The sequence below is a fragment of the Nerophis lumbriciformis genome, linkage group LG10 (genome assembly GCF_033978685.3).
Source record: "Nerophis lumbriciformis linkage group LG10, RoL_Nlum_v2.1, whole genome shotgun sequence".
NCBI classification, from domain to species: domain Eukaryota; kingdom Metazoa; phylum Chordata; class Actinopteri; order Syngnathiformes; family Syngnathidae; genus Nerophis; species Nerophis lumbriciformis.
In genome coordinates, this window is record NC_084557.2 from 8,690,001 (window position 1) to 8,715,000 (window position 25,000).

General features: G+C 39.7%; 1 protein-coding gene across 2 annotated transcripts in view; it reads right to left on the reverse strand.

The window, feature by feature from the left end:
* The window catches only part of pkmb (pyruvate kinase M1/2b), a 34,386-nt gene that overhangs the window by 2,588 nt on the left and 6,798 nt on the right, over positions 1-25,000 (reverse strand). For both annotated transcript variants that reach the window (XM_061970322.1, XM_061970324.1), the window contains exons 4-10: positions 21,972-22,103; positions 21,711-21,897; positions 21,371-21,641; positions 11,421-11,571; positions 11,198-11,350; positions 6,589-6,755; positions 720-901 (exon numbers count right to left, since the gene is read on the reverse strand). In XM_061970322.1, coding sequence (XP_061826306.1) covers positions 720-901; positions 6,589-6,755; positions 11,198-11,350; positions 11,421-11,571; positions 21,371-21,641; positions 21,711-21,897; positions 21,972-22,103 — 1,243 coding nt within the window. The remainder of the gene's footprint in view (positions 1-719; positions 902-6,588; positions 6,756-11,197; positions 11,351-11,420; positions 11,572-21,370; positions 21,642-21,710; positions 21,898-21,971; positions 22,104-25,000) is intronic.

Genomic DNA, 25,000 nt, shown 5'->3' on the forward strand with positions numbered 1-25,000 from the left:
ATATTAAATGGAATTTTTCCCCCCTAAAAATTCCATCTAATCAGACCATATTTCTGGTATATTACATGACATTTTTTGGAAAAAAATTAAATTTTTAGGAAAAATTCCATCTAATCAGACCATATTTTCGGTATATTAGATAGAATTTTTTGGGGAAAATTCCACCTATTCAGACCATATTTTCGGTATATTAGATAGAATTTTTTGGAAAAAAATCCATCTAATCAGATGGATCAGACCATATTATATATCAGATGGAATTTTTAGGAAACATTTTCATTAATATACCGAATATATGGTCTGATTAGATGAAATTTAGGAAAAAATGTCATCTAATATATTGAATATATGGTCTGATTAGATGACATTTTTCCCCAAAAATTTCATCTGATATACCGAAAAGAAAAAAAATTCCATCTACTATATAATATGGTCTGATAATCTGACCATATTTTTGGTATATCAGATGGAATTTTTAGGAAAAAATGTCATCTAATATACCCAATATATGGTCTGATTACAAGAAAATTGGAAAAAGTATATGACATAATGAACCTTTTTGAGCAGTATAGAATATTTCCAAAATTCCCCAGCCGAACGTCCTATGGTAAGTTTCCGCAACTCAAACTAAGCAATCATTCTTGTTATTGGACTGTAAGAGAAAGTGTGAGTAATAGGAGAAATGGCACAAGGGTCTTCTCTCAAGATCTTCTACTCACCGACTTCCAAGGCAAAGTTGACCCGCAGATCCACATCCTCAGCCCAGACATCATTGGCAGGTTTGGTGTAGAGCACAGGGTAGATACCGCGGTACAGGTGAGCCTGGCGGGCCGTCTGACCACAGCGGGTGACGGCAATGATGGGTGCACGTGGTCTGTACCTGGACAGCATGTGAGCAGACCTGCAAACAAACATAAGAAAACATTTAGCAACATGCTATCAATTCAATTAACTTACTTTGAAAGGCAAAGTTGTGGTCCAACAGTTGATTGGAATGTAAATATTAGGGCTGTCAGAAAAAAAACAATATGAATGGGAAGAGATTCATTAGGTCTCATTCCTGGGTGGATCTTGCATGAGTGAAGAAGAGGTGGGTAATAATTTTGCAATGCAATCTGCTGAACATGATGGAAAGTGCCACTCAATTCCCCCCAAAAATGGATTAACTGGCTGGATTATATAAAGACAATACAACATACATCCATAAACATGGATGCATATGCAAAAGTGCAATATATTTATCTGTACAGTAATCTATTTATTTATATCTGCACCTTAATGCTCTTTTATCCTGCACTACCACAAGCTAATGCAAGGAAATTTTGTTCTTATCTGTACTGCAAAGTCCAAATTTGAATGACAATAAAAAGGAAGTCTAAGTCTAAGTCACTTTCTCCTGAAAGTGCAGCTGCCTTTGTCACATGTGTTTTTTGAGGATGAACTCCTTCATAAGGGCAATGAAGAGGGAGTTAAAATTATCACGTAAAATGTCAGGGGTTCACCTCCCAAAAGGTCAGAAGTGGCTCACTTCACTGGAGCCAAGAAGGCTTTGCTGGGGAGAATTAGTAGACTTGGTCATTGCAGCCAATCTGGGCCATTTGCGTCTCCAGGAAATAAAATGCTTGATAAAATATTATTTTTTTTATGAAGCAAACTGTTGCGAGTTGTTGTGATTACATGTATCATGTTTATGTGTGCCATGCTATGTGAGTTTTTTTTTCCTCGGACTCAGTCTGGACCCCTCTAGAGGGTCCAGCCTTTTTTACTCTTCCCCCTTTCCCAATGCCACCTTTTTCACACCTTGTTTAAGGAGCGCCGTAAGTGGTTGATCCATTGGCGGTCCCGTCTTGTCACCTTGTAACTTATGTCTGCTCTTAGTGGGACTGTGCCGAAAATGAAATTTCAGTTCTTATGTGTCTTGTACATGTTAAAGAATGGACAACAATAAAGCATCTTGAATCTTGAATCTTGTGCTGCACATAACCCCTAACTCTAACCCTAACCCCAACCCTAACCCTTAGCTCCAAACCTAACCAACCCTCCTACTTTTAGCCCTAAATCCAAACCCTAACCCTACTTTTTCTTTGGTTTCTCTAGCCCTAAATCCTAACCCTAACCCCAACCCCAACCCTAACCCTAACCCCTGCACATTGATCCAATGTCATTGTCAATGAATTCCATTTAAAATGTTACTTCAAGCTACTTTGATCCTGGAAATTTGGAAATCACAGGAATTGGCAACACTACTGCAGGCATATTCAACTCAATTGTTTTCGGGTCATTTTTCCAGGACTTCACCCTTCACCCTTCCGATGAACCAGCGTCCACTGCAGTAGACATGTGATTTGTGTGCGTTGACTTGTTGACTTAACCGTTGAATTTTGGTAATTTTCCTAACCACTATTCTACAACACAAATACAACATTGAAACATGCTTTTTGACGACGTTTAATCAATGTTGGGTTCTGACGTTGATTTGACAGTTGAATTTTGGTAATTTTCCTAACCACTATTCTACAACACAAATACAACATTGAAACATGCTTTTTGACGACGTTTAATCAATGTTGGATTCTGACGTTGATTTGACAGTTGAATTTTGGTAATTTTCCTAACCACTATTCTACAACACAAATACAACATTGAAACAACATGCTTTTTGACGACGTTTAATCAATGTTGAGTTCTGACGTTGATTTGACAGTTGAATTTTGGTCATTTTCCTAACCACTTTTCTACAACACAAATACAACAGTGAAACAACATGCTTTTTGACGACGTTTAATCAATGTTGGGTTCTGACGTTGACTTAACCGTTGAATTTTGGTAATTTTCCTAACCACTATTCTACAATACAAATACAACATTGAAACATGCTTTTTGACGACGTTTAATCAATGTTAGGTTCTGACGTTGATTTGACCGTTGAATTTTGGTCATTTTCCTAACCACTATTCTACAACACAAATACAACAGTGAAACAACATGCTTTTTGACGACGTTTAATCAATGTTGGGTTCTGACGTTGACTTGACCGTTGAATTTTGGTAATTTTCCTAACCACTATTCTACAACACAAATACAACATTGAAACATGCTTTTTGATGACGTTTAATCAATGTTGGGTTCTGATGTTGATTTGACCGTTGAATTTTGGTAATTTTCCTAACCACTTTTCTACAACACAAATACAACATTGAAACAACATGCTTTTTGACGACGTTTAATCAATGTTGGGTTCTGACGTTGATTTGACCGTTGAATTTTGGTAATTGTCCTAACCACTATTCTACAACACAAATACAACATTGAAACATGCTTTTTGACGACGTTTAATCAATGTTGGGTTCTGACGTTGATTTGACAGTTGAATTTTGGTAATTTTCCCAACCACTTTTCTACAACACAAATACAACATTGAAACAACATACTTTTTGACGATGTTTAATCAATGTTGGGTTCTGACGTTGATTTGACCGTTGAATTTTGGTAATTGTCCTAACCACTATTCTACAACACAAATACAACATTGAAACATGCTTTTTGACGACGTTTAATCAATGTTGGGTTCTGACGTTGATTTGACAGTTGAATTTTGGTAATTTTCCCAACCACTTTTCTACAACACAAATACAACATTGAAACAACATACTTTTTGACGATGTTTAATCAATGTTGGGTTTTGACGTTGACTTAACCGTTGAATTTTGGTAAATTTCCTAACCACTATTCTACAACACAAATACACCATTGAAACAACATGCTTTTTGACAATGTTTAATCAATGTTGGGTTCTGACGTTGACTTGACCGTTGAATTTTGGTCATTTTCCTAACCACTTTTCTACAACACAAATACAACATTGAAACAACATGCTTTTTGACGACGTTTAATCAATGTTGGGTTCTGACGTTGATTTGACAGTTGAATTTTGGTAATTTTCCTAACCACTTTTCTACAACACAAATACAACATTGAAAAAACATGCTTTTTGACAATGTTTAATCAATGTTGGGTTCTGACGTTGACTTGACCGTTGAATTTTGGTAAATTTCCTAACCACTATTCTACAACACAAATACAACAGTGAAACAACATGCTTTTTGACGATGTTTAATCAATGTTGGGTTCTGACGTTGACTTGACCGTTGAATTTTGGTAAATTTCCTAACCACTATTCTACAACACAAATACAACATTGAAACATGCTTTTTGACGACGTTTAATCAATGTTGGGTTCTGACGTTGATTTGACAGTTGAATTTTGATAATTTTCCGAACCACTTTTCTACAACACAAATACAACATTGAAACAACATGCTTTTTGACGATGTTTAATCAATGTTGGGTTCTGACGTTGACTTAACTGTTGAATTTTGGTAATTTTCCTAACCACTATTCTACAACACAAATACAACATTGAAACATGCTTTTTGACGACGTTTAATCAATGTTGGGTTTTGACGTTGATTTGACCATTGAATTTTGGTAATTTTCTAAACCAATATTCTACAACACAAATACAACGTTGAAACAACATGCTTTTTGACGAGGTTTAATCATTGTTGGTTTCTGACGTTGATTTGACCATAGAATTTTCGTCATTTTCCTAACCACTATTCTTCAACACAAATACAACGTTGAAACAACATGCCTTTGGACAACCTTTATTCAATGTCAGGTTGTGATGTTGATTTGACCATTGAAATTTGGTCATTTTCCAACCAATATTCTACAACACAAATACAACGTTGAAACAACATGCTTTTTGACAACATTTAATCAATATCAGGTTGCAACGTTGATTTGACCATTGAATTTTGGTCATTTCCCAACCACTATTCTAGAAGACAAATACAACGTTGAAACAACATGCTTTTTGACGACGTTTAATCAATGTTGGGTTCTGACGTTAAATTTACCAAAATTCAATGGTCATTTTCCAACCAATATTTTACAACACAAATAAAACGTTAAAACAACATGCTTTTTGACAGCGTTTATTCAATGTTGCGTTCTGACGTTGATTTGACCATTGAATTTTGGTCATTTTCCTAACCAATATTCTACAACACAAATACAACGTTGAAACAACATGCTTTTTGATGATGTTTAATCAATGTTGGGTTCAAACGTTGATTTGACCATTGAATTGTGGTCATTTCCATAACCACTAATCTACAACACAAATACAACGTTGAAACAACATGCCTTTTGACAACGTTTAATCAATGTCATGTTGTGACGCTGATTTGACCATTGAATTTTGGTAATTTTCCAACCAATATTTTACAACACAAATACAACGTTGAAACAACATGCTTTTTGACAACGTTGATTTAATATCAGGTTTTGATGTTGATTTGACTATTGAATTTTGCTCATTTCCCAACCAACAACATGGATCCAACGTTAGACATCAAAGTTGTCTCAATTTACAAATACAACTATTTTGCAACGTTGTTTCAAAGTCAGTTTTAAAAAAAACGTATGATCAACATTGTATCAATGTTTTGTGCCTGCTGGGATGTTTGCTAGCAAGTTAAAATGACAACGCAAGGATCTGACAATGTGTTTCCACTGGTCCAAGTTCCTCTACATCAGTGTTTTTCAACCTTTTTTGAGCCAAGGCACATTTTTTGCGTTGAAAAATCCACCAGCAGAAATCATTAAAAAACGAAACTCAGTTGACAGTAGGGAGTCGTCGTCGCAATTGTTGGATATGACTTTAAAGCATAACCAAGCATGCATCACTATAACTCTTGTCTCAAAGTAGGTGTACTGTCACCACCTGTCACATCACGCCGTGACTTATTTGGAGTTGTTTGCTGTTTTCCTGTGTGTAGTGTTTTAGTTCTTGTCTTGCCCTCCTATATTGGTGGCTTTTTCTCTTTTTTTGGTATTTTCCTGTAGCAGTTTCATGTCTTCCTTTGAGCAATATTTCAGCATCTACCGGTACTTTGTTTTAGCAATCAAGAATATTTCAGTTGTTTTTATACTTCTTTGTAGAAACATTGTTGATTGTCATGTCATGTTCAGATGTACATCGTCTTTGCTCCACAGTAAGTCTTTGCTGTCGTCCAGCATTCTGTTTTTGTTTACTTTGTAGCCAGTTCAGTTTTAGTTTCGTTCTGCATAGCCTTCCCTAAGCTTCAATGCCTTTTCTTGGGGGCACTCACCTTTTGTTTATTTTTGGTTTAAGCATTAGACACCTTTTTTACCTCCCGCTGTTTTCGACATGGACAAAGCAATTAGCTACCTGCTGCCACCTACTGATATGGAAGAGTATTACACGGTTACTCTGCCGAGCTCTAGACAGCACTGATACTCAACAACAACACATCATTTGCAGACTATAATTACTGGTTTGCAAAAAATATTTTTAACCCAAGTAGGTGAAACTAGATAATCTCCCACGGCACACCAGACTGTGTACCACGGCACACAGTGGTTGAAAAACACTGCTCTACACGTCAGGAGAGCACTGCCGTGTTTTTAGGAATTTACTGCAAAAATGTTTGTCTCCCAGGCTTTTAAATGATTACCGTCCGGGGCCGGTTTGGTGTCACGAAGCAAAGAAATTCTAACCTGCCACTCCTGGTCAGCACAATCAGCGCGCTGGCACAGCACTTGAAGGACGCCTCCACTGCACCGATGGCGACGGACTCCGTGGGGTCGCGGGTCAGGTGCGAGATGCGGCGCAGCTCCTCAAAGGTCTGCCTGTGGAACATGGCGGCCTCGGCTTCACGGGCGATCTTAACAAAAAGAAGAAGAAGCTTTGAGGTCAAAGTGCTCTAACACAACGTTGTTGCATGTATTTGTACTTTCAATGGACGAAACAAAGTTACGGTCTTCATACCTGGAAGCAGACTGGAACAAAAAGCACAAGATGTCCCACAGCTGTGTTGATGTGCACTGCAGATCCTCACACACATGCTTGCTGAACAACATGAGCACACACAGGAAGTACAAAGCAACTCACAATACATGTTAGTGGTGTTATCATACACACACACATACATACACAGAGCACGTTAGTAAAGCAGCATCTTTATCGCAGAGGACTAAAACAGTATTTTTTTCACCTAGAAAACAATCTGAAAGGAAGGTTGTTTTATTTTCATGGTCTAGATCAGGGGTCGGCAACCCAAAATGTTGAAAGAGCCATATTGGACCAAAAATACAAAAACAAATCTGTCTGGAGCCGCAACAAATTAAAAGCCATATTACATACAGATAGTGTGTCATGAGATATACATTGAATTGAGATGACTTAAAGGAAACTAAATGACCTCAAATATAGCTACAAATTAGGCATAATGATGCAATATGTACATATAGCTAGCCTAAATAGCATGTTAGCATCGATTAGCTTGCAGTCTTGCAGTGACCAAATATGTCTGATTAGCACTCCACACAAGTCAATAACATCAACAAAACTCAACTTTTTGCATTCATGCACAACGTTAAAAGTTTGGTGGACAAAATGAGACAGAAAAAGAAGTGGCATAAAACACGTCCTCGAAAGTTATACATGTAAACAAACTAGGGTGAGTTCAAGGACCGCCAAAATTAGTAGGACAAAACGGCGCTCGCCAAATACTTGAGTCAGTGAAGCATGTTTAATATAAACAGTGTGCTTTATAACAATTAGGGAGGTTTGTGTCATGTTTGTCCTCCTACAGAAACCATATTAAAACAAAAAAATATATTTTTTTCCTCTCATCTTTTTCCATTTTTCATACATTTTTGAAAAAGCTCCACAGAGCCACTAGGGCGGGGCTAAAGAGCCGCATGCGGCTCTAGAGCCGCGGGTTGCCGACCCCTGGTCTAGATTAACCTCTAAAGGCTATGTACTATATACAGCACACATACTGCTATACACACACCTAAACAGGCGTTTTTTCTCTCTCAAGGAATTGTGAAATAAAATCATGTCTTCAGGAGATCAACACTGTACTGAAGCCCAGAACACTCTACGCATTTCCCCAGTTTTAGTTTAGGGATAAGGAAAGATTGGCCTGGCCCACTAGGATCCCTGTGAACTTTATCGTCTATACATTTAGAGTGATGTGATAATCAAACACTCAAGTAGTCCAGAATGAAAGAGTATATAAGAGAATTGGTTTTCACTGAGAGCCACGTTGCAGTCCCACTTGCAGCAGGGACTATTTAGGAATATAAATGTAGAAGGGTTAGCCTCATGATGTTACGTAATTACTCCTAATTACACTGTAAAATAATATCTAGATTTTATGTTAAAAAAAACTGGCAGAATTTTATAGTAAAATGTACAGTGTTTTCCCACCATATATTACTGTAAATGGAAAAACGGTACCAGTTTTGAGAATAAAAAGTGCTGTACTGTAAAATCTACAGTTATTGTTTTACAGTGTAGACTGCAAAGTTTTTTTACAGTAAAATTCTGGCGACCGAACCGCTAGATTTTCTCATAAAATCTGTTATTTTTACAGTGTACATTTTGATAGAATAGAAAGTACTTTATTGATCCCTGGGGGAAATTCAGCACTACAGTTTGCTCACAATAAACAATAAACACTTAGTTATTTTTTACATGTGAATAATATAAATACGATCTATTATACAGCATTATTCACATGTGAATAATATAAATACAATCTATTATACAGCATTATTCACGTGTGAATAATATAAATAGTCTATTATACAGCATTATTCACATGTGAACAATATAAATACAGTCTATTATACAGCATTATTCACATGTGAATAATATAAATACAGTCTATTATACAGCATTATTCACATGTGAATAATATAAATACAGTCTACTATACAGCATTATTCACATGTGAAAAATATAAATACAGTCTATTATACAGCATTATTCACATGTGAATAATATAAATACAATCTATTATACAGCATTATTCACGTGTGAATAATATAAATAGTCTATTATACAGCATTATTCACATGTTAACAATATAAATACAGTCTATTATACAGCATTATTCACATGTGAATAATATAAATATAGTCTACTATACAGCATTATTCACATGTGAAAAATATAAATAGTGTATTATACAGCATTATTCACATGTTAATAATATAAATACAGTCAATTATACAGCATCATTCACATGTGAATAATATAAATACAGTCTATTATACATGGATTTCTTCGTTTGAAATCCTAAGTTGAGCAGATATGTAACAGTTTATTTTTGTTTCAACAAAAAATGTTTGCAATGTATGATAATTGCGGCATTATCGGATAATAGCAGAGTTTAAAAGATATGCAATCGTGTGAAGTACATGTCAATGTTTTCTGTCAAAATGGAAAGAATGAATAAGCAAGAAAAGCCTTTAGTGACGCATATTATTTCTAGGCTTTCATGGGCCTCGTAAAAGTATATGTTTCTTCCTGTCACTCACACACATCAGTATGCTGCCAAATTAGATATAATTGTGATCTGAGAAATATGATGAACAAAATATGATGAAAAAAATTTGATTTACGTTTGTAATTGATATTGATATAATTAGAAAAAATTATGTCTTTTGATTTTGTTTTAAAAATGTTGTGTTCGGCTTAAAACAACAATGCCTCTCTACCAGTAGGGTTAGAACAGGCCTGGGCAATTATTTTAACTGGGGGGGCCAAATCTAGAGAAAAAAAATGTGTCTGTGGGCCGGTATATCTGATTTTAGGAACACTAATACAAAACCTCACAATAATGTCTGATTGAATGCTAAAACGTTATAACAGACCGCCTTAAAAAAAAAGAATGGCATTTTTCCTTTTTTTTTACTGAATGAGACACCCAGAATGTACATGAAAATAAAGAATGTGGGATTTACAATATTAGCTATGAACGATAAAACACTGAATATTGACAACATATGAAGGTCACACCCCCTCTTCATCCACATATTTTACAATGAAGCGAAACGCAACAAAAATGCAACAAACACAGCGAAATATGAACGTGAAGGGTAAAAAACCCCACCTACAATCAGATATATCTGATATATCACTAAGCTTTAGAACTTTGTTGTAAAAATCTCCTTCCGCGTCTGTCCCTGACACCCACATTTCAGGCTCTGGAAACACTCTGTGGAAACGCTCCCCACCCACACTGCTTGGTGCCTCGTCTGAGCTGCTGTGACTTAGATGACCATAGTAACTAATTAGATGACCATAGTAACTAATTACATGACCATAGTAACCTTAAAATGTTCCAGTTCCATTCACACATTTAAAAAACACTTTAAGACCAATGTCTTGGAAACATATATCACTCTTGAATCAACACAGTAGTTAATACTATGATCAATGTTAATTACAAACTTAATGTGGGATATAAATAATAATGGAAGTATAATTGTTTGTATATAGTATATAATTGGTACAAAGGTTTAACTAACACGTGTACAAGGATATTTCACATGTCTTTATTGTGTTTATAATTGAACAGTGTTTATGTTGTGTACAAGGTGTATTTATAATAAGTTGTGCAAAGGAAATTTCATATTTTTAGGAAGCTCATCTTGTATTTGACATTGTTTATAGAGTTAGGCGCAATAAGTGTTCAACTTCAGCCTGAACCCTTTTCAATTTATGAATGTACAACTGTTTGTTTATGTGAAACTGTTTGTTTATTTTGTTGACCACTGACCGAAGAAATAAGAAACTAAACTAAACTAGTATATCATGCAAAAGCGCAGATTCCACCCATTGAAATACTTTGTATAGTTCAAGACTTACGGTCATTAGAAAACATCACTGCACATCATAATGGCAGCTACAGTCAGTTTTGGGGGTACTTTGGGACAATTTAGGGTTCTTTGGGACCTTTAGATGAAAGATGGTTCTTTTTGTGGTACTTTTCCTTTCCTTTTTTAATAATATTTATATATTCATTTGATAGGGAAATCATATTACAGGTACTGAGAAAACAGACACTTTTTCCCTTTCCCCCCCCAAAAATTAAAATAAATAAATACATTTAAAAAAAAAAATAAATACTGCGACACTGCTAATTAAAAAGTACCCCTAAAAGCCTCAGCCCCATTTTATAAATGCCCCAACCTATCTGAGAAACTGGTCCTCAAGACTGAGCTTTATTAACTTTTCCTAAAGTGTCATTGCAAAGTGTTTACTCTTAAGATCTTTCTCCCAATATTCACACTTCCTGCGAGCCCTCACCTGATGCTGTGTGCGCACGGCCTCCAGGGGGTAGTCTCCCTTGGCCGTCTCCCCGCTCAGCATGATGCAGTCGTTGCCGTCCAGCACGGCGTTGGCGACGTCGCTGGCCTCTGCGCGTGTAGGACGAGGCTTCTTGGTCATGCTCTCCAGCATCTGAGGGCGGAGCACGCATGAGCCGCTCAGACGGACAAAGGAAGGAGAAGGGCGAGACTTCCCTACGCACCTGTGTGGCACAGACGATAGGCTTGCCGATCCTGTTGCACCTGCCAGTCATCATCTTCTGGGCGATGAAGACCTTCTCTGTTGGAATCTCAATACCCAGATCTCCACGGGCGACCATGATGCCATCGCTGGCCTCTAGGATCTCATCGAATCTTTAACAAAAAAAAATCGATAACTTTCATAAATATCTATTTTCTAAAGAAATAGCTTAAAGGGGAACATTATCACAATTTCAGAATGGCTAAAACCATTAAAAATCAGTTCCCAGTGGCTTATTATATTTTTCGAAGTTTTTTTCAAAATTTTACCCATCACGCAATATCCCTAAAAAAAGCTTCAAAGTGCCTGATTTTAACCATCGTTATAAACACCCGTCCATTTTCCTGTGACGTCACACAGTGAAGCCAACACAAACAAACATGGCGGAAAGAACAGCAAGCTATAGCGACATTAGCTCGGATTCAGACTCGGATTTCAGCGGCTTAAGCGATTCAACAGATTACGCATGTATTGAAACGGATGGTTGTAGTGTGGAGGCAGGTAGCGAAAACGAAATTGAAGAAGAAACTGAAGCTATTGAGCCATATCGGTTTGAACCGTATGCAAGCGAAACCGACGAAAACGACACGACAGCCAGCGACACGAGAGAAAGCGAGGATGAATTCGGCGATCGCCTTCTAACCAACGATTGGTATGTGTTTGTTTGGCATTAAAGGAAACTAACAACTATGAACTAGGTTTACAGCATATGAAATACATTTGGCAACAACATGCACTTTGAGAGTGCAGACAGCCCAATTTTCATCAATTAATATATTCTGTAGACATACCCTCATCCGCGCTCTTTTCCTGAAAGCTGATCTGTCCAGTTTTGGAGTTGATATCAGCAGGCCAGGGAAGCTAGGGTCGATAGGGGGTTTAGCTCGCTCGTCTGCGGGAACAAACTGCCGCCATTGCTTGCCGTGCTACCGAGGTCCTTTGTCCCTGAATTGCTCACACACTCCGGCAGATTCAATGGGGGTCTGGCGGCAGATTTCTTTGACTTTATCGTTGGAAATGCATCTGCTTTGACTGTCGCAGGATATCCACACATTCTTGCCATCTCTGTCGTAGCATAGCTTTCGTCGGTAAAGTGTGCGGAACAAACGTCCAATTTCTTGCCACTTTCGCATCTTTGGGCCACTGGTGCAACTTGAATCCGTCCCTGTTCGTGTTGTTACACCCTCCGACAACACACCGACGAGGCATGATGTCTCCAAGGTATGGAAAACAGTCGAAAAAACGGAAAATTATTTATTTATTTATTTATTTATTAGCCTTTATTTAACCAGGTAAAATCCCATTGAGATCAAAGATCTCTTTTACAAGGGAGACCTGGCCAAGAGGGCAGCAGCAAGGTTACATTAAAAACAGTAAACAAATACATAAAACATCACATTTACAACATTAAAACTTGCTCACATGTGCATACAGACAAGGTAGACTGCAATCCTTTCACAGAAGCTTTAAACTCATTCAACGTAACTAGGGTTTGAAGTTTAATGTTCGATTGTAGGTTATTCCAAGCCTTCGGTGCTGAAAACCTAAATGCTTTCTTGCCCAGTTCAGTTCTTACTTTGGGGACGACAAATTGCAGAACATTCATTGAACGAAGATTGTGACTTCCTTGTTTCTTTGTTAAAAGACAAGACAGATAAGATGGAGTGATACCCAGAATGGTTTTGTAGATGAAAACATACCAATGAAATAACAGAGCTGATTTGACTCGGTGTTTGAGAAAATGGCGGATTGCTTCCCGATGTGACGCCACGTTGTGACGTCATCGCTCCGAGAGCGAATATTAGAAAGGCGTTTAATTCGCCAAAATTCACTCATTTAGATCTCGGAAATCGGTTAAAAAAATATATGGTCTTTTTTCTGCAACATCAAGGTATATATTGACGCTTACATAGGTCTGGTGATAATGTTCCCCTTTAAGCAGTCAGAAACCTGCGGCTCTAGAGCCTCATGCGGCTCTTTAGCGGCGCCCTGGTGGCTCCATGGAGCTTTTTTCAAAAATGTATGGAAATGGGATAAAAAATATGTTTTTTGTTGTGATATGGTTTCTGTAGGAGGACAAACACGACACTGTGGAGGGAAGGTATAGTCAGCGCTGCCTGTAGGAGGAAAAGTCACCGCCGCTGTCCATGGCACTGAGGACGAGCACCAGCGGGCAAGGGCAGGGCATGTGTTGAAGGCGAGACACAGCTGGCAGGTGATTAGATTTCACAGGTGGTACGTGTTAATCTAATCATCTGTTGTCTTTAACAGTAAGCGGCCGGGAGCAGAGCGAGAGAGAGGATGGGGAGTGACGGCAACGTCACGACATGCCGAAAAACATTTGGGAAAATCTTGTTAAAAACATTAAAACTTTGTTAAACCTGCACGCTTGGCTCTTTTAGACTAGACTTCCCTTTTATTGTCATTCAAATTTGAACTTTACAGCACAGATAAGAACGAAATTTCGTTACATAAGCTCATGGTAGTGCAGGATAAAAAAAGCAATAAGGTGCATATATAAATAAATAAATATATATAAATAATATATAAATATATATATAAAATCAATAAATATATATAATTATATATAAATAAATAAATAGATTACTGTACAGATAAATATATTGCACTTTTTCACATGCGTCCACGTTTATGGATGTATGTTATATTGTCTTTTTTATTCCAGCGAGTTAATCCATTTTGGGGGGAGTTGAGGGTATAATTTGATTATGATGCGTTCAAGAGTCTTACGGCCTTGTGCCGTGTCTACAGGGGAGCTGCTAGGAAGCGACTTCCACAGACACAAACCTTCCTAATTGTTAGAAAGCCCACTATTTCATATGTTTGTGTTTATGCTTCACTGATGAGACTATTTGGTCCTACTAATTTCAGCAGCCCTTGAACTCACCGTTGTGTGGACTGTGACTCAACCGTTTGTTGACATGTACAACTTTCTCCGACGCTGCCACAGAAAGACGTGTTTTGTGCCACTCCTTCTTTGTCTCATTTTGTCCACCAAAAGTTTTATGCTGTGCGTGAATGCACAAAGGTGCACTTTGTTGATGTTATTGACTTGTTGGAGTGCTAATCAGGCATATTTGATCAGTGCATGACTGCAAGCTAATCGATGCTAACATGCTATTTAGGCTAGCTGTATGTACATATTGCATCGTTATGCCTCGTTTGTAGGTATATTTGAGTTAATTTAATTTACTTTACTTACGTCCTCTGTGTATTTAATTTACTTTTGCATGTCTCATGACACATTATCTCTATGTAATATTGGCTGCATTTCTGATAGTTGTTTGTGTGCCATGTTGTTCCAGACCACAGCAAACGTTACCCATCTTGCAAAGATTGTAATAAATCCATTAGAAGAAGACAGCCTGTCGTTTCCTTTAACTTGGACACACACATCTATACCTTTGGCCATTCTTAGACAGTCATTTCCAGGAGTTATCTCACCCTGTAAAAATGTGTAGAATAAATATTACATTTCAACATTTCTGTCAACAAAGATTTGCGTCAGCCTGCGACGCATAGTCATTTTGATAGTAGGCTAATATAGCTAATATGGACCCTTACGTCAAGTGTTGCCTTCATTATAACACTTAAGTCTTTTAATTTTTTGCGGCTCCAGACCGATTACTCTTTTGTATTTGTGGTCCAATATGGCTCTTTCAACATTTTGGGTTGCCGACCCCTGCCTTAACCCGTGTACATCCCAAGGGCCCAAAACGGGCATTACATGTGTTCCTAATGTGATTGTTTAGTTTGAAGGTTAGCAGTCTGAAATTTCACCAGGGACTTTTTTCGAAGGTTTTTTTTTTTTTTTTTCAAAATAAAACTGCATTACATTTACATTGTTAGAATAGGATATACATATAAAGTATACACACTTTCTCTTAAGAACTCTTTTGGCCCCGTTGACTCCCATTATAGCTGCTATTTTTGAACAGACCGTAATCCTGGTTTATTACTATGCTTTTACCAAATTATTCTTATTATTGCCGATTAAAAAACAAGAACATATTGTTTGGATGTAATTGGGCCTTTTACCCACTAGAGGACGCCAGAAAACTGCGTTAAACTGCCATTAAAACCGCTGAAAGACAACCAGAGTCATTCCTAGTATTTTCTCGGGAGATGACAAAGATTCTTAACCTTAAATACAAATCTCCAAACAGACAATTATATGAGAAGACATAATGCTAATTAGGATGTATCAAGTTGCTCTCATGTTGTTTTGTTTCTGTCTAATAATGACTGTAAATTCTCTCTTACGTGTTCGTAAGATGCCCGTTAGGTTGTTCGTATACTTATTACAAGCATTTTTGAGTCCCCTGGTCCATAGTTGATTGATATTCTTTTGCTTCTTACTAAGTTGTTTCCATGGACAATGTTTGTCCTAAAACATCATGAGAGTATTAAAAAATGACCATGTGCTTTGTCTACCTCATTTTCACTGTGCATATTGTCCCGATGTTGTTCTCTCAGATCATTTTTAAAAGCGTTCATACTTTTCCCTGCGCATAGTCTTCCAAATGTCCTTTTGTCATCCTTGTTCGTCTTCCTGTCGTTTTTGTCATAAATTGTGAAAACTGGTAGAGGATCACTAATGTGGGTTATTGGCAGACCACTTGTAGAGTTATTATCAAAACCATTGGTAAATATATTATCAATTAGCATGGAACAGTGTCTTGTGAATCTGCATGGCCGTGGGAATTTTGGATAAAAACTCATGCTTAACATTGTCAAGTATCTGTGAAGTCATCAACGGTCTTTTGCTCGTCAGGGTTCAAAGGGTTAACATTGAAGTCACCATATAAGAAAATTACTTTTTGACTAATTTTAGTGATGATTGGACCTTTTAATACTTGACTTACAGTAGGTGTTCTATATATACAGCTGATGAATACGTTTTTGCGTTTTTCATCACATATTTCAATGGTTATGCATTCCAAGATATTATCAATAGCAAACTAGATGTGGGTTTTTTTACCACTTTATAGCTTAGGTTCTTCCTCATCATCAGTCCATGTTTCTGAGAGAGCACTCACTCTAAAGGGATTGTTGAATTGTTCCAAAAAAACATTTAATATTGTTGTAGTTTGCATACAAGCTTTTTCTGATGAAATAAACAATTGACAGTTTGTTGTCCAATTTAATGTTGCTATTATGTTGTTTATCTGTATATTAAAAACGATTATTCCTGAGGTGTATCTGGATCGATTAAAAAAGGTTCACAGTTCCACATGTTGGTATAGGAATGTCTGAAAGTTTAGATGAATGTGCCATTAAATCCATTAATACATTCGCAAAATATTCTAAGTAAATGTTTTTTTCTCATTGTCATTATTTTTGTGTAGAATTTTCAGAATTGTTTTGTTTTTTATTCCATTTCGGAATAACAAAATATGGCAAAAGTAAAGCGCTGTGAATAGTTTCCGGATGCACTGTATGACACTGTAACATTGACCTTGTTTTCACATTCCACCTTTTGTCCCGGCATGCAGCAGCACACAACAGCTAAAAATTAAATAAATTTGTACTATATTTGTTATGATCCGCTGCCCGGATCATATTTTTGTTTTTGTTTTCAAGTCACTTGTGTTTTCAGCACCTCTTGAGTTTGTTTCTGTTGCCATGACGGCAGATTATAGTCACCTGCCTCTGGTTAGTGTCCCGGACGCGCACCTGTTGCCCGGGCACTAATCAGAGGGCTATTTAGTTTACGCGCTGGCCTCATTCGGTCTGTTGGTGTTGTTTGCTCCTACGCAACAAGTTACGCTCCTAGTTTCGCTCATAGTTTACATTTTTGATATTAGCATCTTTGCTACCCTCTTGTTTTCCGTGCCGTGGTGCACCGGGCAGCATTTTGTTCTGCAATCAGAATAAATCATTTATTCTCACCTGCAAGCTGCTTCCTGACATCCCTCTGCATCTTGAAAAGACGACCTCCGGCATCACAATGCCTCGAAGGCGTAACAGAAAACCAACAGCAGACAGTCTTTTCGAAGAGGGCGTGGAGGATTCCGGCTACGGGACGTGGCTGGTCTTAAAGGCGATGGAGAGAGAGACTCTCCAGTATTCCCCTTTGGAGCGCGAAGACCTTTTGTGGGGGCCTGACGGTTCGTTGGTCCATATCGACTCCATCTGGCCCGGGGATGTCCGCTCACAGCCAGCCCGAACGCGTCAGCGAAAGCGGAAGTCAGCCAAGAAGACTTCGGCTCGCGGCAAAGACGCACCTATCCCACAACTTTTCCCTCCGGAGCACAGCCAGCTACAAGCAGCCCAGGATTCTCCTCAAATAGTTGGTAATTATAATGACCATATTTTCAAAGATTCCTCCGACTGGCCTGTCAATCACTGGGATTGCAGCTATGACGTCATTCCGTTGTCGCCCCCCGAGGACACGCCCCCGTCCACTTTTGATGACGTCATAGAAAAAGACATTTTTTTGCATTCTGTTAATTCTTACTGTCAGCCACTTCCTAATGACTTTAATTTGACAATTAAACACTATCAGGACATTTTTGTTAATTCTAGGTCTAGTCAGTCCCACTCACCTTCTGACTTTCAAGCTCAGCCCCCTATTACTTTGGCCCCACCCTCTAAGGCTCAAGCTCCACCCACTCCTCTGTCTGCTGTGCCACGTGCTGCTCTGCCTTCTCCACTTCCTGTTCCAGCCCAGTCATCTTCTGAGACACCCCTTGAGAAGTATAGTCCTGCTTGGGTGGATGAGTGGTACCGGAAGGTACTGATTGAACTAAGACTTGAGGAACAATCCCAAGCGGCAAGGGACACTCCGCATGCTATTGAAGAGCAGAATAGAGAATTTGGACAATCAAAAGGGGAGGAGCCTACCCCCCTCCTCACCTCCTCCCTCCCACCCCTAAAGACTGTTCCAGACTGCACAAGACGCGTCTGGGATCTGCTTCTTGAGGGGGGGGCTAGTACTGGGTGCTTTGCTAGTGGGCGGCCACAGCTGCGCCCAGCCAAGCCCAAACCTCCATGCCGGCCTCCGCCACCAGTCCTCCGGCATGCTAAGCCGCAACCCCCTGCCCGGCCGCCACCACCGGTTTTTCGGCATGCTAAGCCGCAACCTCCTGCCCGGCCGCCACCACCAGTCCTTTGGCGTGCTAAGCCGCAACCCCCGGCCAGGCCACCTCCGCCAAAGTCACGCCCAGCACCTGCTCCAAGTCTGGTTCCCGCACCTGCTCCAAGTCTGGTTCCCACACCAGCACCTGCTCCAAGTCTGGTTCCCACACCAGCACCTGCTCCAAGTCTGGTTCCCACACCAGCACCTGCTCCAAGTCTGGTTCCCACACCAGCACCTGCTCCGCCCACGCCGGCAGACGAGCCGCCTGCTCCGCCCACGTCGACAGCCCGGACGCCTGCTCCGCTCACGCCGGCAGACGAGCCGCCTGCTCCGCCTCTGGCTCCGCCCACGCCGGCAGACGAGCCGGCAGACGAGCCGCCTGCTCCGCCTCTGGCTCCGCCCACGCCGACAGACGAGCCGCCTGCTCCGCCTCTGGCTCCGCCCACGCCGACAGACGAGCCGCCTGCTCCGCCCACGCCGACAGCGACGACGCTTCCTGTTTCCATGGCGACGACGCTTCCTGTTTCCACGGCGACGACGCTTCCTGCTTCCACGGCGACGACGCTTCCTGCTTCCACGGCGACGACGCTTCCTGCTTCCACGGCGACGACGCTTCCTGCTTCCACGGCGACGACTCCTCCTGCTTCCACGGCGACGACGACTCCTCCTGTTTCCACGGCGACGACGACTCCTCCTGTTTCCACGGCGACGACGACTCCTCCTGCTTCCACGGCGACGACGACTCCTCCTGCTTCCACGGCGACGACGACTCCTCCTGCTTCCACGGCGACGTCTGCTCTCTCGCCCTCATCGTCGTCTCAGCGACCTCGAGTGGTCTGGCTGCGCAAGCGGCGCTCTTGGAGGTTTGTGTATGGACGCCAGTGGCGCAAACAGCAGCGACACCCGAGACGTAGTCGCAGAACTCTCCGGCTGCTGAACTTCTGGCGCCACTCACGCCCACCTTCTCGGCAGCCACGAATGTGGCCTTTCCGTGGTCGCCCGCCTCGCCTCCGGCAGCAGCGTTCCATTCGCCGCCGCCACCTGACTCGTCCCCGGTGGATTCGGGGACACGTGGCCTGGCGACCCTCCGCCAAATCCTCCCTCCACCCTCCCTTGACTCTTGAACTTTGTCATAGTCGGGGGGGTTTTAGTTTTGCCAGGGGACATCTGGAATCTGTCCCTTAAGGGGGGGGTACTGTTATGATCCGCTGCCCGGATCATATTTTTGTTTTTGTTTTCAAGTCACTTGTGTTTTCAGCACCTCTTGAGTTTGTTTCTGTTGCCATGACGGCAGATTATAGTCACCTGCCTCTGGTTAGTGTCCCGGACGCGCACCTGTTGCCCGGGCACTAATCAGAGGGCTATTTAGTTTACGCGCTGGCCTCATTCGGTCTGTTGGTGTTGTTTGCTCCTACGCAACAAGTTACGCTCCTAGTTTCGCTCATAGTTTACATTTTTGATATTAGCATCTTTGCTACCCTCTTGTTTTCCGTGCCGTGGTGCACCGGGCAGCATTTTGTTCTGCAATCAGAATAAATCATTTATTCTCACCTGCAAGCCGCTTCCTGACATCCCTCTGCATCTTGAAAAGACGACCTCCGGCATCACAATGCCTCGCTACCGTAACAATATTTTGCTAAAAACATCAAGATTTATTGTATTTTTATTTTTATTTTTTCTGACTCCAGGCATTAGAATTATACATTAAAATAAACATATTTGAAATAATTAATTTTAAATTATCATAATAATTCATTTAAAATGACCATATTTAAGTATTAAAATAATTGCTTGTTTATCAACAACTTTAGCATTTTATTCATTACATTTTGAAGCTCTCAGAAGCCAAGTTATGTTATATTTCTTAAGATTTATTTATGCAAGTTTGAAGTATCAATTATCTAAACACAATTTTGTTTGCATATTGATGTAGATATATATACACATACATATATATATATATATATATATATATTATATATATATATGTATGTGTACATATATATATATATATATATATATATATATATGTGTACATATATATATATATATATATAATGTATATGTATATATATATATATATATATATATATATATATATATATGTGTGTACATACATATATATATATATATATATATGTGTGTATATATATATATATGTATGAAATACTTGACTTGGTGAATTCTAGCTGTCAATATACTCCTCCCCTCTTAACCACGCCCCCACCCCCCACCTCCCGAAATCGGAGGTCTCAAGGTTGGCAAGTATGCACCCCCTCTCCATCCACATATTTTACAATCAAGCGAAACGCAACAAAAATGCAACAAACACTGCGGAAAAAAACCCCACCTAAATCTGATATATCACTAAGCTTTAGAACTTTAGAACCTTCCACGTCTGTCCCTGACACCCGCATTTCAGGCTCTGGAAACACTCTGTGGAAACGCTCCACAACCACATTGCTTGGTGCCTCGTCTGAGCTGCTGTGACTTAGATTACCATAGTAACTAATTAGATTACCATAGTAACTAGTACATCATGCAAAAGCACATATTCCAACCATTGAAATACTTTGTATAGTTGAAGACTTACGGTCATTAGAAAACATCACTGCACATCATAATGGCAGCTACACTTTCCATCTTAAAGATCTACAAAAATTATTTGGAAATGTCCGGCGGGCCAGATTGAAAAGCTTAACGGGCCGCATGTGGGCCACGGGCCTTAATTTGCCCAGGTCTGCTATAAACTTCAAAAAAGTCAGCCCTGTGAACCACTACACCACAGAGGTGGGTCAACATCTCCATACCTGCGCACGCCCTCGTGGTTCTCCAGCTTGCTGATGATTTTGATGTCTTTCCCCTTCTCGCCCAGAGCCTTCCTGACAGCGTGGACATCCGCAGCCTTACGGATGAAGGAGGCAAACACCATGTCCACGCCCTGCTCCACACCAAACTGCAGGTCCTGAAGGTCCTTCGGAGACAGGGCGGGCAGGTCGACGGCAGCGCCGGGCAGGTTGACGCCTTTCTTGCTGCCCAACATGCCGCCGTTCTCAATCTCGCACACCAGGTGGTCGCTACCTTTAGTGGGCAGATTTAAGTACAGTAAAACCTAAACCATTATGCGGACAAGATGGTCTTCCTCCTTACCGATTTCTTTGACCTTCAGAGAAATCAGACCGTCATCAATGTAGATGTGACTTCCCTTCTGAACGACCTTGGTGATGTTTTTGTAGTCGAGCCACAGAGTCTTCTCATCGCACTTCTCCATGCAACTGTCATCCAGGGTCAGCTTGATGGTTTCACCTTTCTTCAGCTCCACCTCGGCAGTGCCGCTCTGTGGGACAAGAACAGGATCTTCGTCTTCTGAACAAAACCCAGCTGGCATCTTAGTGATTGTTTACAACTTACGCCCTTGATGAGCCCGGTCCTAATCTCCGGTCCCTTGGTGTCCAAGGCGATGGCCACTGGCCTGTAGGCAACTGAGCCTGATACAAAGCTTTCTGTTGCCTCGCGAACGTTCTTGATGGTCTCTGCGTGGTACTGGAACATACAGTTAAGTAGAAGGTCTTATCAAATTTTAAAAAACTGGACACAAAGAAAACTATCCAAATAATGGTGTAGGTCTAGTAGAACCTCTAAAGTTGGCAATCAATTTAGAATTCAATTTAAAATATCCACAAAAATGTCTTTAGAGAAGGACTTTTCAACTGGAGGCTGACGGACCAAACAAGTGCCTGAGATCTTTAACTACAAAACCCAAAACCAGTTAAGTTGTCATGTTGTGTAAATGGTAAATAAAAACAGAATACAATGATTTGCAAATCCTTTTCAACTTATATTCAATTGAATAGACTGCAAAGACAAGATATTTAATGTTCGAACTGAGGAACTTCTTTTTTTTTTTGTGCAAATAATCATTAACTTAGATTTTATTGGAAGCAAGACATTGCAAAAAGTTGTCACAGGGGCATTTTCACCACTGTGTTACATGGCCTTTACTTTTAACAACACTCAGTAAACATTTGGGAACTGAGGAGACACACTTTTGAAGCTTTTCATGTGGAATTCTTTCCCTTTCTTGCTTGATGTACAGCTTAAGTTGTTCAACAGTCCGGGGTCTCCGTTGTGGTATTTTAGGCTTCAACACGGAACGACACAGGAGGTCCTTCATACCGACAGCCATCAGACTGTATAATGCATATGTTCCTTGACTGCACTTAAATGTAGAATATATGTAGAATATATTTATATTATTCATATATTATATATTATATATATAATACATTATATATATATTATATTATTTATTATTATTATTGTCTATTGTGAGCGAACTGGTGCTGAATTTCCCCCAGGGATCAATAAAGTACTTTCTATTCTATTCTATTCTATTCTATAATGTGCCACACATTTTCAATGGAAGACAGGTCTGGACTACAGAAGCCACGCTGTTGTAACACGTAGCTTGGCATTGTCTTGCTGAAATAAGTAGGGGCGTCCATGATAACGTTGCTTGGATGGCAACATATGTTGCTCCAAAACCTGTATATACCTTTCAGCATTAATGGCGCCTTCACAGATGTGTAAGTTACCCATGTCTTGGGCACTAATACACCCCCATACCATCACAGATGTTGGCTTTGAACTTTGCGCCTATAACAGTCCGGATGGTTATTTTCCTCTTTGTTCGGGAGGACACGACGTCCACAGTTTCCAAATACAATTTGAAATGTGGACTCGTCAGACCACAGAACACTTTTCCACTTTGCATCAGTCCATCTTAGATGAGCTGGGACCCAGCAAAGCCGGCGGCGTTTCTGGATGTTGTTGATAAATGGCTTTCGCTTTGCATAGTATAGTTTTAACTTGCACTTACAGATGTAGCAATGAACTGACATTAGTTTTCTGAAGTGTTCCTGAGCCCATGTGGCGATATCTTTTACACACTGATGTCGCTTTTTGATGCAGTACTGCCTGAGGGATCAAAGGTCACGGGCATTGCCGCTTATGTGCAGTGATTTCTCCAGATTCTCTGAACCTTTTGATAATACGGACCGTAGATGGTGAAATTGCAAAATTCCTTGCAATAGCTGGTTGAGAAATGTTGTTCTTAAACTGTTGGACAATTTGCTCATGCATTTGTTGACAAAGTGGTGACCCTCGCCCCATCCTTGTTTGTGAATGACTGAGCATTTCATGGAAGCTGCTCTTATACCCAATCATGGCACCCACCTGTTCCCAATTAGCCTGTTCACCTGTGAGATGTTCCAAATAAGTGTTTGATGAGCATTCCTCAACTTTCTCAGTCCTTTTTGCCACTTGTGCCAGCTTTTTTGAAACATGTTGCAGTCATCAAATTCCAAATGAGCTAATATTTGCAAAAAAATAACAAAGTTTACCAGTTCAAATGTTAAGTATCTTGTCTTTGCAGTCTATTCAATTGAATATAAGTTGAAAAGGATTTGCAAATCATTGTATTCTGTTTTTATTTACCATTTACACAACGTGCCAACTTCACTGATTTTGGGTTTTGTACTTTAATTTATAGTTAAAGGTGTGGAATTATTTCAAAATAAAAGGCCGCTGATTTATGGCACTTTTTTCACAAGTAGAGCAGAGGAGTAAAGCCTGAATGACAACTGCAATACCAATTTTAGCAGACGACACAAAACAGCTGCTTGAGGTATTATAAGAATGATTCCTACAAGCTTTGTGCGTACAGTTGCTTGATCAGCAGTTTTAACAACGTGTATATTAAGGTTGATGGCAACTGCGTTTATCCATGTAATTACTTGCAATAGAAAGGCTCATGGTACGAAAAGGAATATGGAGTGAGTGCAAAGATTAGAACCATGCCTTCATACATAAAAACTATTAATAGCTTCACTTGCAAGTGACCACACATGTTGTCCTTGCCAAGACTAATCCAGGCACACTTAGTTTAAAGTTTCTTTCACCAAAACTACATGTACCAACAAGTTGCACAGGGTGAGATCCGGTCCACGGGACTATTTGAAAATTAACCAGCATTCAGCCCGCATGGAAAATTTCACCCGGCATATTTATATACCGTAATAGAGGTCACAGTGGTATTAATAGAACTAACCTTTCTTACTGAGAGCGTCTGATTGCCATCAGTTGCAATAATTTAACTTGTGGGGGTTAATTTGTGTCTTCGGTACGAACCTTGTCACGTGACTTCAAACTTGACACCTAATTGGCTGGTTCTGAGACAGGTTCAAACGCTTCAATCTTAATTTACCAGAATTAGCTAATTTTTCAGCACTGAATTTTTTTCAAGACTGAATGTTTATACACTGAATTTTTATGCACTGAAATTTTTTAACACTAAATGTTTATACACTTAATTTTTATACACTGAATTTTTTTTCACTGAATTTTTATTCACTGAATTTTTTTAACACTGAATTTTTATA